Here is a 16,208-nt window from a genome sequence, read left to right as displayed (position 1 = left end):
TAAGATTCAATAATATTCTTTATCCAAATTAACCGGTTATTCCAATATGATTCTCTTAACTTTAAGCTAAACTTCAAATAACTAAATGTTACTATGCAGCTACCTATACTTTTCTAACATGAAGACTTTTAAGAAAAAAATAGACTTCCATGCTAAACTACAAAAGCTACATTTTTGTTTCTGAATTATTAGTGTATGGTTGATTTTGCATTGCAAAGCCATTACTTAAAATGAGTGAGGTTCTTAATGATGGAGCTGTGGCAATGACAATGGAGGAAATAAAAAGCAATCATGATAATACTCTTCCACAACATATTCACAAAGTTTCAACTCCTCCTAAGCAATCACTTTTCCAAGATATCAAACATAATTTCAATGAAACTTTCTTCTCAGATGACCCTTTTGGCAAGTTTAAGAACCAAACGGTATCAAGAAGGTTTGTTCTTGGACTCCAAACTGTTTTCCCGATTTTCGAGTGGGGAAGAGATTACAATCTTAAGAGTTTCAAGGGTGATTTGATTGCTGGACTCACCATTGCAAGTCTTTGCATTCCTCAGGTATATAGATATTTCGAGAAATAATATTACGACACGACACGACACGACACGATACTATGAATCTATGATGATATCTGATTAGATGCTTGTGTAAATGTGAATAAACATCAGGATATTGCATATGCAAATCTTGCAAATTTGGAACCACATTATGGACTATGTAAGAATCTTTGTTTATCCTACAAGTATTTTCGACTTATTAGTTCGGTTATAAGATGATGATGACGATGACTTGGTTTCTTGTTGTAGATACAAGTTTTGTTGCTCCTCTTGTGTATGCTTTTATGGGAAGTTCAAGAGATATTGCAATAGGACCAGTAGCTGTGGTGTCTCTCTTGCTTGGCACCTTGCTAACTGATGAAATCCCTAACTTCAAAAGTCATGAATATCTTCGTCTTGTATTTACCGCGACTTTCTTTGCAGGAATCACTCAAATGGCACTTGGACTTTTAAGGTACTATTATTGGATTGGTAGTAAAATGATTCTTGTCTTTGTGTTGGTTATGTTATAATCCGTACGAGGTGAATTTCGCAGGCTCGGTTTCTTGATTGATTTCCTATCTCATGCTGCCATTGTTGGATTCATGGGTGGAGCTGCCATTACTATTGCACTCCAACAGCTTAAAGGTCTTCTTGGCATAAAACAGTTCACTAAGAAAACTGATATTATTTCTGTCATGAGATCCGTTTTTAAAGCAGCCCACCATGGCGTAAGCTTTCTATTGATTTATTTCAGCTTTGATTTAAATCTTAGTGCCGGAGACACTTTTATGTGAAGAGAAAAGAGAGCATATAAAAATAAGGATTCTATTATTAAAGAATGATTGTGTGAAGATTTTTTTTAAATATTCAATTTTTTAAATTTTTTTTCAAAAATACCCATATTTTCAAAAAAATTACATTTATGGGCAATTATATATACTAAATTGACCATGGGCGCCATCCTAGATGGCGCCTACCCTTATATTAATTTATATTAATACATATATATAAATAATATTATTTACAAGATATATATATATATATATATATATATATATATATATATATATATATATATATATATATATATATATAAATTTTATTTATGAGTAAATAATATTATTTATAAATTATTAAAATATATTAATTTATATACATGTAAATAAATAATATTATGTATATATTTGTAAAATACACAAGATATATATATATATATATATATATATATATATATATATATATATATATATATATATATATATATATATATATATATATATATATATATATATATATATTAATTTATATTAATAAACACAATATATTTATATTAAAATAATACTCAAGACAAATATTATAAAGATATGATTAAAATGCATTATTAATTTGGGATTTATCACATATTATGCGGTCCCTGGTACGATCCGCACGGGGGAGGTCTAACTACTCGTCTAGACGGTTCACGTGGTGGTGGTGCTTCCCTATTCCCTCCCCTAGTCCTAACGCGTCCCCTTGCCGTTTGCCGTTGTGGTTGGGTCGAAGTTCCTTCAATGCTGTAGGAAAGGTGGGTGCCCTCTGCGCCCTCAAAGCTTTGTCTCGGTGGGACAAACTGACTCCTGTTGGGTGCGCCCTCGAAATGTGGCCTTTGGTAGTTGAGGGTTGAATCAGGTTGGCCAAAGAACAATGTTTGTTGTGGTGTGTAGTAGTCTTGTTGGTAATCCTCTTGTATACCTGTGTTGGGGCTAAGTGGAGGACTGAAAGAGCCTGGGACATCGTCGTGATGAAAGTGTTGGGATTGGTGTTGGTGGGGGGATTGAGTTTGTGGTAGGTGTTGGGACTGTTGATGGTGGTGGGAATGTTGAGGTTGATGTTGGTAATCTTCATGATATTGGGGTTGAGTTTGTGGTATGTAGTGTTGATTTGGTTGGGGGGTGGACATGTGTTGTGGTGGTTGTTGTTGGTAATACGGTGGTGGTGGTTGTTGTTGGTAATACGGTGGTGGTGGTTGTTGTTGGTAATATGGTGGTGGTTGTTGTTGTTGGGAATATTGTGGTGCTTGTTGTTGTTGGGAATATTGTGGTGGTTGTTGTTGTTGGAAATATGGTTGTTGCATTCGGGGATCGTCCAAATAGAACGGGTCAGACACAATCATTTCTGGATTTGTATTTGCTCTATACTAATCCACATATTCCCTTGTCAGTTTCATTTCGTTGGGCGCCACCGGAAATAGTAGAACATAGTGGGCACGCTCTTTCCACATTTTACGGAACTCCTTTGCAAATGCCTTCCAATTTTGGGCATACCACTGGTGGCTGACTTTTTTAAGATGCCAAGGTTCCAAAGACATTGGAGGGTCTGGGATTTCTTGACGCATTCCGAATTGCAGTTTGACACGGTCACTTTGGTGCATCTCCACAGTGGTGAACCACATGATAGCCGTTTTTGCTGTCCAAACAGCTGTATCTTCGGGGTTGGGTTGATGTTCCAATCCCAAATATGGCCTCCAAATAAACTGCAAAGAAAAAAATAAATATGTTATTTATTGATAATGCTTGATATTAATAAATTAGTTAGAAGATGAATGATTTAGTGGTAATACATCTTGTGCTCGGAGACGATCCAAGAGTTGACGATAAAATATTATTTTATTTTTCGGGGTAAGACTGTAATCTAGTCCGGTTGCATTGAACCTAAACAAAAAAAGATAAATAATATTATTTACAAATATTTATAGAATAAATATACAAAATGAAATAACATCATAAATTTACCTAGTTGCGTAGGGGAAGGAGTAGACGTTAGGATTTTCGGGGGCTAGCCTCGGCAATCTCCACCACCCCCATGTTTGGAGCAAAAAAGCACATCCAGAAAATGTACAATGGTCATTTTGTGCATTTTTACACAAAGAGCTATATAGGAAAGCCAATACAGCAGAACCCCAACTATACGTGCTTATTCTATCTATGTCCTCGAGCAAACTCAAGTACCTAAAGTTTATGCTATTTCCCGTGCCTTCGGGAAATAGCAAGTTCCCAAACAATAACATAATGTAAAACCTTGTTTTTATTATTTTTTCTTGTTCGGACGAATCCTCAGTCAAATTTATAGAGTTGTGGTAGAATTGGAGGCTCGATAGTTTAATACCCTGGCCCCTTGCTTTTGCAGATCCCTCACCCTCGACCAGATCTACGCCCAACATTTGAACACATAGTTCGTTGGGCTGTTGAACATTTCCAGTCACAAGCTTACCATCTATTTGAAGACCCAAAATCATGTACACGTCCTCTAGTGTGACGGTACATTCACCAATTGGTAGGTGAAAAGTGTGTGTCTCTGGTCTCCAACGTTCACACAAAGCAAGAATAAATTTCACATCAATTATGGCATTTACCACATGCATAACATGACCGAACCCCGCACGCTCTATGTAAGGTACGCACCATGGGTCTGGATAAGGCATAGGGTGTGAACGTTGACGAAATTTCTTGGGATCCTTTAAAAACAAATAATATAAACAATCATTAGATTGGAGTTTTAAAAAATAAATTGTAAACATACGAAAGAGACAATGTTCAAGAAAAACTTACGAATGAGGCAATGTTTGCCCTAGTGCCTCTGTGTTCTTGGCCCATGGTAAAAAGAAACATGATTGCAATGTAGAACGTATGTTTGTTGATGAAAAGTTTCGCCGGAGTTCTCTGAATAAAAGTGTTAGTGGCTGATGTAAATTTTCAAGAATGACCTGCTATTTATAACCGTATTCAAATAGTATGAATATGTAAAAAAATTGGACACCTGTAAAGCATGCAAAAATCTGGGAAGGAGTAATGCATGCAAAGTTGGTTGGGAATCTTGCAGGCTAGGTGGAGCTGCATGCATGTCTTCACATAAGACACGTCTACTGCATGCATCAGTAGGTCAGGATAAGACATGAACTCGCCACTCTAGGTGGCGAATACATTAAAGTCTTGTCTTGTCTGAGAATCTTGCAGGCTAGGTGGAGGCGCATGCATGTAATAATTTTGACACGTCTACTGCATGCATCAGTAGGTCAGGATAAGACATGAACTCGCCACTCTAGGTGGCGAATACATTAAAGTCTTGTCTTGTTTGAGAATCTTGCAGGCTAGGTGGAGCTGCATGCATGTAATAATTTTGACACGTCTACTGCATGCATCAGTAGGTCAGGATAAGACATGAACTCGCCACTCTAGGTGGCGAATACATTAAAGTCTTGTATTGTCTTGTCTTGGCTAGGTGGAGCTGCATGCATGTAGAGATAAAGAGACTTAAATGGATACTTAAATATTTAGTTAAATCGATTCAATTGATAACTAGAGAAAAATTATATGAAGGTTGGGAGTCCAAATCTAAATACTTAGTGAATTATAGTTAATAACCTATTTGACCAAAATTAAAACAGTTCAAAATATTAGTCATGCGTGGGAATCTTGCAGACTAGGTGGTGAAGACATTTGATGGATAGGCGTGCGTGGGAGTCTTGCAGACTAGGTGGTGAAGACATTTGATGGATAGGCATGCGTGGGAATCTTGCAGACTAGGTGGTGAAGACATTTGATGGATAGGCATGCGTGGGAATCTTGCAGGCTAGGTGCAGGCTAGGTGGATAGGTTAGCATGCATTGGTACAGATTAGGTTGCACTTGTCTTGTCTAGGGGAAGGCTTGGTGGATGTGTGAGTATAAGTATTCACACAAATTTTCATAAAGGTATTCACAAAATCTTCACAATATCTTCACAAAATCTTCACAAAATCTTCACAATATTTTCACATATTTCACACATATCTTCACATATCATGGCATCTTCATCACAATACAAAATCAAAGCTCACGTGAATGGTGAGACTTATGAATGTGATATGTCTGGCTTCCTATTTAGAAACACCGATTGCACTCGTTTTTGTCTAAATAGAGGAGCTGACTTCTCTTATCTGAAAAAAAAGATTGAGTCCAAACTTAGACAACCTGTGTCCCAAATTTTTTATCAACAACCTTTTTTTTCTGAAAATAACTCAGTCAGGTTTTATAAGTCATTGATTCAAAATGACATGGAGGCACAATACATGTTTCGTAACCATGAGTATTCTGGTTACGAATATATAGTGTTGTACATTGTGTTGGAACAATTTCAACCAACACAGAATATTCAGTCACAGGTTATTGATCCCGTGGTTGATGACGAACAAGATGTTGAACACCCTGTTGAAGACGATGTGGTTGATGATGCAGAAGACGTGGTTGATGACTTGGTGAACCGTGATTCCGAAGACGAAGACCAAGTACAAATACCTATAGCGCAACACTACTCACCGCCTGCGCACTTCACAACCCTTAACTTGGGCGAGGATGAGCCCTCATCAGATATGTTCTACAACCCATATATGAGGTCTGATGAGGAGTTAAAGAAGGGTGACCAATTTCGGACCAAGGAAGAGTGTCTGTTAGCAATAAAAAACTGGCACTTGAAAAACTGTGTTGACTATGATGTTAACAAATCAAACCCGGAAAGATACGTTATTTTATGCAAAAACCCGGAGTGTGGGTATAGGTTGATGGCATCGTACAAGAAGAAACATAATGCGTGGGTGATAGGGTCCATTTCTCAAGCTCACACTTGCGTCAACACAAACATGGCACAGGATCATCGCAAACTTAGCCATGATATGATCTGCCATTCCATAATACCTCTTGTTGAAGCTGACCTGTCACTCAAGGTCAAAACTATTATCTCCCATTGTGTTGCTGTTTTCAAATATACACCGTCGTATAAAAAGGCTTGGTTAGCGAAAACCAAGGCAATTGAACTGGTATACGGTAATTGGGAGGAATCATACAAACAACTTCCGCGCTACCTGGCTGCACTACATTTGTATTCACCTGGGACGGTTTCTATAATAGAGACCTTGCCGGCACAATCCCCTGACGGAACTCGTCTAGAAGGTAATGGAATATTCCATAGACTTTTCTGGGCATTCCGTCCCTGCATCATCGGTTTCACATTCTGCAAGCCGCTTATTCAGGTCGATGGAACTTGGCTGTATGGGAAATACAAAGGATCGTTACTGATGGCGGTCGCACAAAATGGAAATTCTAATATTTTCCCAATAGCCTTTGCATTGGTAGAAGGAGAAACGGCTACTGCTTGGAGTTTCTTCCTTAAGAATCTCCGAACGCACGTGACTCCACAAGCTGGCATCTGTGTGATTTCTGACAGGCACACTTCTATAGACAGTGCATACAATAATCCAGCAAATGGTTGGCATGACCCCCCGTCTACGCATGTCTACTGCATCAGGCATATTGCTCAAAATTTTGTGCGGGAGTTCAAAGATAATTTCTTGAAGCAAAATTTGATAAACGCGGGGTATGCATTAAACCAACATGGATTCCAATACTACCGCCGGGAAATAGTGTTGGCAAATTCTGATGCAGGGAGGTGGATCGATAATATTGACAGAGCAAAGTGGACTAGGTCATACGACGATGGGGTGAGGTGGGGCCACATGACAACAAATCTTGTGGAATCAATGAACGGTGTCTTTAAGGGCATACGTAACCTCCCGGTAACCGCTTTGGTGAGTGCGACCTATTTTCGGATGGCAACGTTGTTCGTAACAAGAGGGAAACGCTGACATGAAGTGTTACAGAAGAGTCAAGTATATAGTGATGCCTGCATGAAGTTTATGAGGGAGGAATCTGCCAAAGCAAGCAGCCATCGGGTTACAGAATTCGACCGCCATGGCCATACTTTCAGTGTCAAGGAAACAATTGACCACAACCAGGGGCTGCCCAGACAAGAGTATAGGGTCCTAATACCAGACTGTTGGTGCGACTGTGGTCAATTTCAGGCCTATCGTATGCCTTGTTCCCATGTCATTGCAGCGTGTTCACACAACCACTTCGATGCATTGTCGCTAGTGTCTCCCATCTACAAAGTTGCAACATTGCTAAATGTATACGACAATCCCTTTCCGGTGGTAGCATTGGAGGCATATTGGCCAGAGTATGATGGGGAAATTGTTTGGCACAACGAATCGATGCGGCGGAATAAAAGTGGTCGCCCAAACAGCAGGCGCGTTAGAACTGAAATGGACGTCGCAGAGAAAATGCAGAGGAAGTGTAGCATATGTCGACAACTGGGGCATAATAAGAACAAATGTCCATATCGTGGATCTAGTTACACAACATAGTTTTCATATTCATAACTCTGTGTACCAATGCTATTTATCTATAAAGTTTACTTTTTATTCCAAATAGAAGATGACACTGGAACAACAAACACAAACATCTAACATTACAACAACAATTACTAAAACAAAAACAAATACTGGAACAAGAACAAGTACTAAAACAAGAACAAGTAATAGAACAATAACAAATACAAGAACATAAACACAAACAACCATTAAAATCTAGGAAATTACAACAGTTAACACTATGTCATCTGATCCATGCATCATTTGGATGCAATCAATGTCGCTTTCAACTTCAACCCACCAACATTCCGTTTCTCCAGTTTCATATGAGAACCTTCTTCTAAGCCTCTGAATCCTTTTGATGACTTCACCAGGTTGGTAATCTCCCTCTAACCAAGACATCAAGGACCTTTTTAGTTGGTCCAACGAACGGATGTTCCAAAATTTCATCTCCATTGGGGGTTTCACAGGCGAGAAAATAACATGCCCATCCCTTTTTAAGATTACTGGTTCAGGATCCGGCCGCCTTGATGATGTTCGCTGCCATGATGACGGTCTGGGGGATGCCATGAACTCAACTTGATAGAGAAAGTGATAGGAAATAGTGGTGAAGAAAATGCAAGGAAATAACACTTTATTTATAGGAAAAAATCTATGTTGTACATCAATGTACTTAACCCTAATTAGTGTCGCACTTGTTTAATTAGTCTTAGGGAGAATTAGGGTTTGAATTAGGTCATAACTACCAAACTCTAATTATAACCGATCAATAAACCCTAATTATAATTGATTAATTAAGCCTAACATGATTAACCCTAATTCTCCCAAAAATTTGTAAATAATATTATTTTATTATAAATTAAATTAATATATATAAATTAATATCTATCTATATATATATATATATATATATATATATATATATATATATATATATATATATATATATATATATATATATATATATATATATATATATCTTGTAAATAATATTATTTATATATATGTATTAATATAAATTAATATAAATTATAATAAATATAAATTAATAAATTTAAAATAAGTTAAAAAAGATTTTAAAAAATTAAAAAAATAATTAAAAACATATTAAAAAAAATTAAAAAAAAAAACAAAAACAATTAAAAAAAAAAGAAATAGGAGTAGGCGCCACTCCTAGTGGCGACTTGCCCTAAATTTAAGGGTAGGCGCCATCTAGGGTGGCGCCCATGGCCATTTTAGGACAAAAATTGCCCATAAATGTAATTTTTTTTGAAAATATGGATAGTTTTTTTAAAAAATTGAATATTAAAAAAAAATCTTCTGATTGTGTTACAAATTGATTTACATAGGTATGTGTTTATATGTAAAATTATCTGGCTACTAAATAACAAACTATAACAAACAAAGTAACAGACCCTAATTGACTTTGGGTTTGGGCACACACAACTTGAATTATATTTTATATCTCAACATACTCTCTATAATCTAAGTTGTCAAACATATGCTAATCATAGTCGATATGAACTATTTCTAATTTCTTTCTTAAATTTAAATATATGTCGATCTTCAATCCTTTGGTGAAAATATCGGTCAACTGTGTTTCACTTGAGCAGCCGTCGTTTCAAGTTCACCTCGATTTACCTTCTCTCTAAAAAAATGAAATCTATCTTCGATGTGCTTACTCTTTTCATGCAAAACTGGATTCTTTGCAAGATTTATGGTTGATTTGTTGTCGATCTGTAACACCAGAGATTTTTTTCACTTCAACCTCCATTTCTTCAAGCACATATCTGATCCAAATTGCTTGACACACAACATATGATCCATCTATATATTCGGCCTCACACGATGACAATGCCATAGGATCCACCAAACACTTGAAAGAAGTAACCGGTTGTACTTCTTCGACCTTCCTTATATCCACACAAACCAGCATCTGAATAACAAGTAACCATAACTTCTTTGCTTTCAGAGTCTTGTCGAAATATAATTCCATAGTTTATCGATCTCTTTAAGTATCTCAGGATTCTTCTTACAGCCTTCACGTGTGAGACCATTGGTTCACTCATGTATCTGCTCACTAATCCGACAGAGAAACCTATATCGGGTCAACTGTTGCACACATATCTCAGAGATCTGACAATTTATTTAAACAAAGTTGTGTCGACTTTGTCTTCCTTTCCATACTTCTCCAACTTCAAATTTGATTTGACAGGTGAAGATATAGGAGACGAATCATCCATCCTGAATCTCTTGAGTATCTCTTTGACATACTTTCTTTGATATAACATTATACCTTGCTTCAAAATTCGAAATTACATGCCTATGAAATAAGACAAGTTTTCTAGATCCGACATTTCAAATTCCTTCTTCATCAGCTCTTTGAACTTCGACAAGTTCTCCAAGCTACTTCCTATTATTAACAAATCATCGACATATATGCATATGATTGTTATATCTTGTGCTACAACCTGAACATAGACATCATACTCAGATTTTCATTTGACGAATCCGAATTCGACTAAGTATGAGTCGATCTTCTTGTTCCATGCCCTAGGTACCTGCTTAAGACCATAAAGCGTTTTGTACAACTTGTATACTTTTGTTGCTTCCTCCTGAATCATAAACTTGGGAGGTTGTATGACATAAACCTCTTCATCCAAAGATCCATTTAAAAATGATGATTTCACATCTAAGTGAAATGTCGACTAGCCTTGCTTACATGCCAAGGCTACCAGTCTCCAATCTTGCTACTGGTACATATACTTCAGAGTAACCGACACCTACTCTCTGAAGGAAACCTCGAGCGACCAATCTCGCCTTATGTTTTGCTATCAACCCATCAACATTGTGTTTCAACTTGAACACCCACTTCACTTTGATAGCTTTTGTATATGTTGGCAATTCAACTAACTCTTATGTGTTATTTCTTTCGATTGCTTGTAAGTCTTCGATCATAGCTGACTTCCACTTTTTATCAATGAAGGCTTCTCTATAGTTGATTGGTTCAACACCTGCAATTAAGGAAAAATGAACTAGTTCTCCATCTGGCGTGAGTTCATCATCACCAGTCACTTCATAATCTTGAAGTCGTGTAGGATGAACTCTAGTTCTTTGAGGTCTTTGACTAGTACTAGCTACACCATCTTCGACTTTGACTATGTCGGGCATGTCAGCAACTGCTTCGACTTTGACTAGGATATCAACAATATCATATACTTCGACATCATTACTTCCTTCATCAAAATCATAGCTCATCAATGACTGGTCAATTGCATCATTAGAATTCCAATCCCAGGCAAAATTTTCACCAATCACAATATCTCGACTTATCACGATTTTCTTATTAATTGGATTGAACAACCTGTATGCACCAATTTTATGATATCCTACCAGAATCATAGATTCACTCTTGTCATCAATCTTCCTTCTTCTAGCATCAGGAACATGCTTATAACAAATAGAGCAAACACATTCAGATGACTCACTGATGGTCATTTTCCACTCCAAACTTCTTTAGGAACCTTGTTCTTCAACTTCTTGGTAGGGAACCTGTTCAAAATATAAACAGTAGTGGAAACAGCTTCACCCCATAAGAATTTTGACAGATTCTTCTACTTCAGCATACATCTCGCCATGTCCAATGTGGTCTTGTTTCTTCTTTCTATCATTCCATTATGTTGAGGCGTGTAATAAGCAATTACCTCATGATGAATACCATGTTCTGCACATAATTCTTCAAACATCTTGGATGTGTATTCGCCACCTTTATCTATTTTCATAACTTTGATCTTCTTCTCACTCTAGTTTTCGACAAGCATCTTGAATCTCTTGAAGATTTTGAATACTTTATCCTTTCTCTTGGCCACATAGATCCACAAATTTCTAATAAACTCATTGACAAATGAAACAAAATACATGTTTCCACCAATGGTATGCTCCTTAAAAGGTCCACATACATCTGAATGTACAACTCTGAGTATGTAGGAGGATATCATTGGCATAGTCGAAACGAAAGATTTTCTGGATTTCTTTCTGACTAAACAACCTTCACAGAGTTTATCGGGGATCTATAGAATTGGTATACCAACTGTCATATCTTGAGTAATTAGTTGATTGAGTGAACGAAAGTTCAAATGTCCAAACCTCAAATGCCACATCCAATTATGCTTGTGGTTGACAACAATTTTTAGACATTGTACTTCAGTCAAACTTATCATGGTCTTGAATGTTCTATTCTTTGACAAAGGGGATTTCAAAACCAAATTATTCTGAGTGTCGAACAGTTCCAAGGCTCCATCTTTCACAATTACTAAGAAAATGTTTTGACCAGTTGTCCAACATTTAGCAGATTGTACTTTATTCCATGTACATAAAGTACATATTTGATCATAACTTTTCCTCCGTTGCTCCTTTAAAAAACTATGTCGCTAGTACCTTCTGCTTGCAACGAGATATTATCAACAAATTTGACCTTGCTCTTCATCGACGAGTCGAAATATGCTAACCACACTTTTTGACCAGTCATGTGATTTGAACAGTCCGAATCGAAAAACCAGATATTGGAGTCGACATGGTCATTTGCAACTGCAGCCATAACAATCATATCTTCATAATCATCTGAATCTTATTGTGCAAGGTTTTCTCCATCCTCCTTGCTTTTTGTTGCTCCCTTGTCTTTGTTGTACTAATAATTCTTGGCCACATGACCCCACTTTTCATTGTTATAGCACCACACACCTTTATTATCTTTGTTTTTCTGATAGGGATTTCCTTCTCCTCTTTTTGAGGATTCATAAGCGTTATCATCGACCTTATGCTTTTGAGGGTTCGACCAAGATTTCTTGCTCTGAGTCTTGTCTTCTTTTCCTTTGAACTTGTTGGAACCACCATGCGTCTTCCAAGCCTGAGTCTGCAGTGCTTGTATTGAATCTTGAACCTTTTTCCTTTCGACAATCCTAATCTTATATGCCTCCAACGAACCAACCAAATCTTCCAGTTTTAGGGTTTCAAGATTGTTAGATTCTTGAATAGCTACAATAACGTGATCAAAGTGAGAGGTCAATATACACATTACCTTCTCAACTATCATCTTATCAGTTAGGATTTCACCACAACCTTTCATGAGATGGACGAGGTTCTGCACCTTCGACACATAGCCTACAATCTTTTTGTCGTCTCCCATCTGCAGCAGTTCATACCGTTGTCGCAAAGTCTTCAATTTGACGACTTTGACTTTCTTATCTCCTTCATAGTACTTGACAGAAATATCCCATGTCTCCTTTGTCGATTCAGCATGAGAGATCTTGTCGAAATTCTCTGAATCTACCGCCGATTGAATGCAATACGCGGCCTTGCAGTATTTCTTCTTCGTCTCCTTGTGCGCGATTTTCTGAGCATTGATTGCATTCTCAGCAAGCTCATGGACGATATTAGTAATCACTTCTTGGATTTAATGAAAGCCGAACAAGGATTGCATCTGTTTTTTCCATCGAATCCAATTCTTTCCTTCAAAAATTGAAAGAGAATTTGGAATGCCGTTGGTGTCATTCATCTTTGCAACAAACGCGATTAACAATCCGCAATCTCGGAAACACGATCACTAACGTGTGATTCTTGAAAGCACGATCAAGAATGTAACCGGAGCTCTAGGTACCAATTTATTAGTGCGTGAGACACTTTTATGAGGAGAGAAAAGAAAGATAGAATATAAAAAATAAGGATTCTATTATTGAAGAATGATTCTGTTACAAATTGATTTACATAAGTAACAAACTATAACAAACTAAATAACAAATTCTAAATCCTAGTTCACTTTGGACTTGGGTCACACACAACTTGGAGGATATCTTATATCTCAACAATAAGTACTTGTGAGACATCTATATAAAAGAACTTACGAAAATAAGTTACCATAACTTGATAATCTATTTTGAGCTTTCTTCGGTAAGTTCCTCAAAACAATTTAGGAATACAGTTTGACTTTATTTTATCCTTTGATAGAGAAGTAACTTATACGCAAGCACTTATTTAAGCCTTTATGTTATAAGGACTTACTTAAGTTGTTTTAATTTTTGGTTACAGTGGAATTGGGAGACAATAGTAATTGGAGTATCATTCTTGGCTTTCCTTCTTACAACAAAATATATTGTAAGAATGCCAAAAATTTCTCTTTCTCTCTTCATTTCCATTTATTGAACCTTTAATATATAACTATTGTTATGTTGTAATGAATAGGCTAAGAAGAAAAAGAATCTCTTTTGGGTGGCTGCAATTTCTCCTATGATATGTGTTATTGTCTCTACTTTTTCTGTTTACATTACAAGGGCTGACAAGAAAGGAGTAGCAATTGTAAGTAGCTTTTCGTTTAAAATTTCTTGAATAGTTTTCAACAAAATGAAGCATTAAGACTTAAAACAATGTTATTTCAGGTGAAACATATAAGAAGGGGTGTGAATCCATCTTCTGTGAATGAGATATATTTCAGTGGAAACTATTTAAGTGCTGGTATTAGGATTGGTGTGATATCTGGCATGGTAGCGCTCACGGTAAGAAACATTTACCGAGTTTTTCTCTTCTGTTTTGTTTCATTAACATTTATAGGACATTTGAGACAATATTGTTAAATGTGTATAGGAAGCTGTGGCTATTGGAAGAACATTTGCTGCTATGAAAGACTATTCGATAGATGGTAATAGAGAAATGGTGGCATTGGGAACAATGAACATTATCGGTTCAATGACATCTTGTTATGTGGCTACAGGTACAAAAAAGAGGACTAATTCAATCAATCATGTTTTAGCTTCTATTGAGAATCTTGTAAATCATCCTATATTAATGAGTGTTTGTTTCTGATATTTTGCAGGATCGTTTTCGCGGTCGGCTGTGAACTATATGGCTGGTTGTAAAACTGCCGTATCAAACATAGTCATGTCCATCGTGTTGTTGTTAACTCTGTTGGTGATTACGCCGCTGTTCAAGTACACTCCGAATGCAGTGCTTGCATCAATTATCATAGCTGCTGTGATGAGCCTTGTCGATATTAAAGCAGCTGTTCTTCTATGGAAAGTTGACAAATTCGACTTTCTAGCTTGCATGGGAGCCTTCTTCGGTGTCATCTTCCAAAGTGTTGAGATTGGCCTTCTAATCGCGGTAATCCAAATATCAAATACTTTTCGCTGTATTTGACCATAATTTTTTTACAATATTGAGTATCGCGATGTTATTGCAACTCCGGTTTAAAACCATTTTTGTTTATGCAGGTCGCAATATCTTTTGCCAAAATTCTCTTACAAGTGACAAGGCCAAGGACCGCGGTACTCGGGAAGCTTCCGGGGACAAGTATTTATCGGAACATACTGCAATATCCCAAAGCATCTCAGATTCCCAGCATGCTCATCGTCAGGGTTGATTCTGCAATCTACTTCTCAAATTCCAACTACATTAAAGACAGAATATTGAAGTGGCTGGCGGATGAAGAGATTCAAAGAACATCGAGTGAATTTCCTAGTATACAATATCTCGTTGTTGAAATGTCGCGTAAGGCTTTTAACGAAATCCTTGCATCCTTTTTTCATGATTGATTTTGATAATTGAATTTACTAATTAAGCTGCCATATTATTGTAGCTGTTACTGATATTGATACTAGTGGAATTCATGCCTTTGAAGATTTAATCAAGAGCCTCAAGAAAAGAGATATTCAGGTAGGAAATTAACAAAACTCAGAATAGTTGGTAAAAATTGAATAGGTTGCTTGCGTGACAAGAAATACATTAATGATGATATTATTATAATGTATAAAACATCTTCAACTTGTAGTAAAAAATTGTTTGTGTTTGTGATCTTTTTGACAGCTTCTATTGGCGAACCCGGGACCAATTGTAATTGAGAAGCTTCATGCATCGAAGTTATCAGGCTTAATTGGAGAAGATAAAATATTTCTAACAGTAGGTGATGCTGTTGCAACTTTTGGTCCAAAAGGTGCAGATTTATGAACAACATAGTAACTATTTCAACTGAAGTGTGTTTAAATCAGATATGAAGAAAAGGTTTTGTGAAGGTATTAAGGAAACTCTTATGAATAATGAAAGGCTATGTAGATTTGTTGTCTGTAGTTTTGTTTATTCTTATTGTTCACTCTAGTTTCGGTGCCATTGTCGTTCTTTTCCATTATATCACCATTGTTATTTGTTCTCTCTTGTTCAGCTCTCCCTTGCATCTCATACTGAAATTCCTCTAGGGATCACTTTCCAAAACTTGTTTTAGCCACCTCCATCATCAAGAACTCAATGTAAACAAAAAGATTGTTTTAGGGGATAGTTAAAGCTTGTAAAATTCATCTTTCTTATTTTTACATTTTAAATATTTTTCTGTTTGTAATTGAAGAATTTAGTTTTTTAGGTTGAAACTCTAATGTGTTGTTGATATACTTTCTCATTGTTTGTAATTAT

General features: G+C 36.5%; 1 protein-coding gene across 1 annotated transcript; it reads left to right on the top strand.

Moving 5' to 3' along the window:
- The first annotated feature begins 230 nt into the window (after nt 1-230).
- Nucleotides 231-15,752, top strand: LOC127084834 (high affinity sulfate transporter 2). Its single transcript, XM_051025356.1, has 12 exons — nt 231-557; nt 669-717; nt 807-1,011; nt 1,093-1,267; nt 13,842-13,907; nt 13,995-14,108; nt 14,189-14,305; nt 14,394-14,520; nt 14,623-14,909; nt 15,020-15,296; nt 15,385-15,461; nt 15,612-15,752. Exons 1-12 carry the CDS (start codon nt 231-233, stop codon nt 15,750-15,752), a joined length of 1,962 nt encoding a protein of 653 aa, XP_050881313.1.
- The last annotated feature ends 456 nt before the right edge of the window (nt 15,753-16,208 follow it).

The sequence above is a fragment of the Lathyrus oleraceus genome, chromosome 1 (genome assembly GCF_024323335.1).
Source record: "Lathyrus oleraceus cultivar Zhongwan6 chromosome 1, CAAS_Psat_ZW6_1.0, whole genome shotgun sequence".
Classification (NCBI taxonomy): Eukaryota; Viridiplantae; Streptophyta; class Magnoliopsida; order Fabales; family Fabaceae; genus Lathyrus; species Lathyrus oleraceus.
This window is presented reverse-complemented; position numbering and strand designations above follow the sequence as displayed.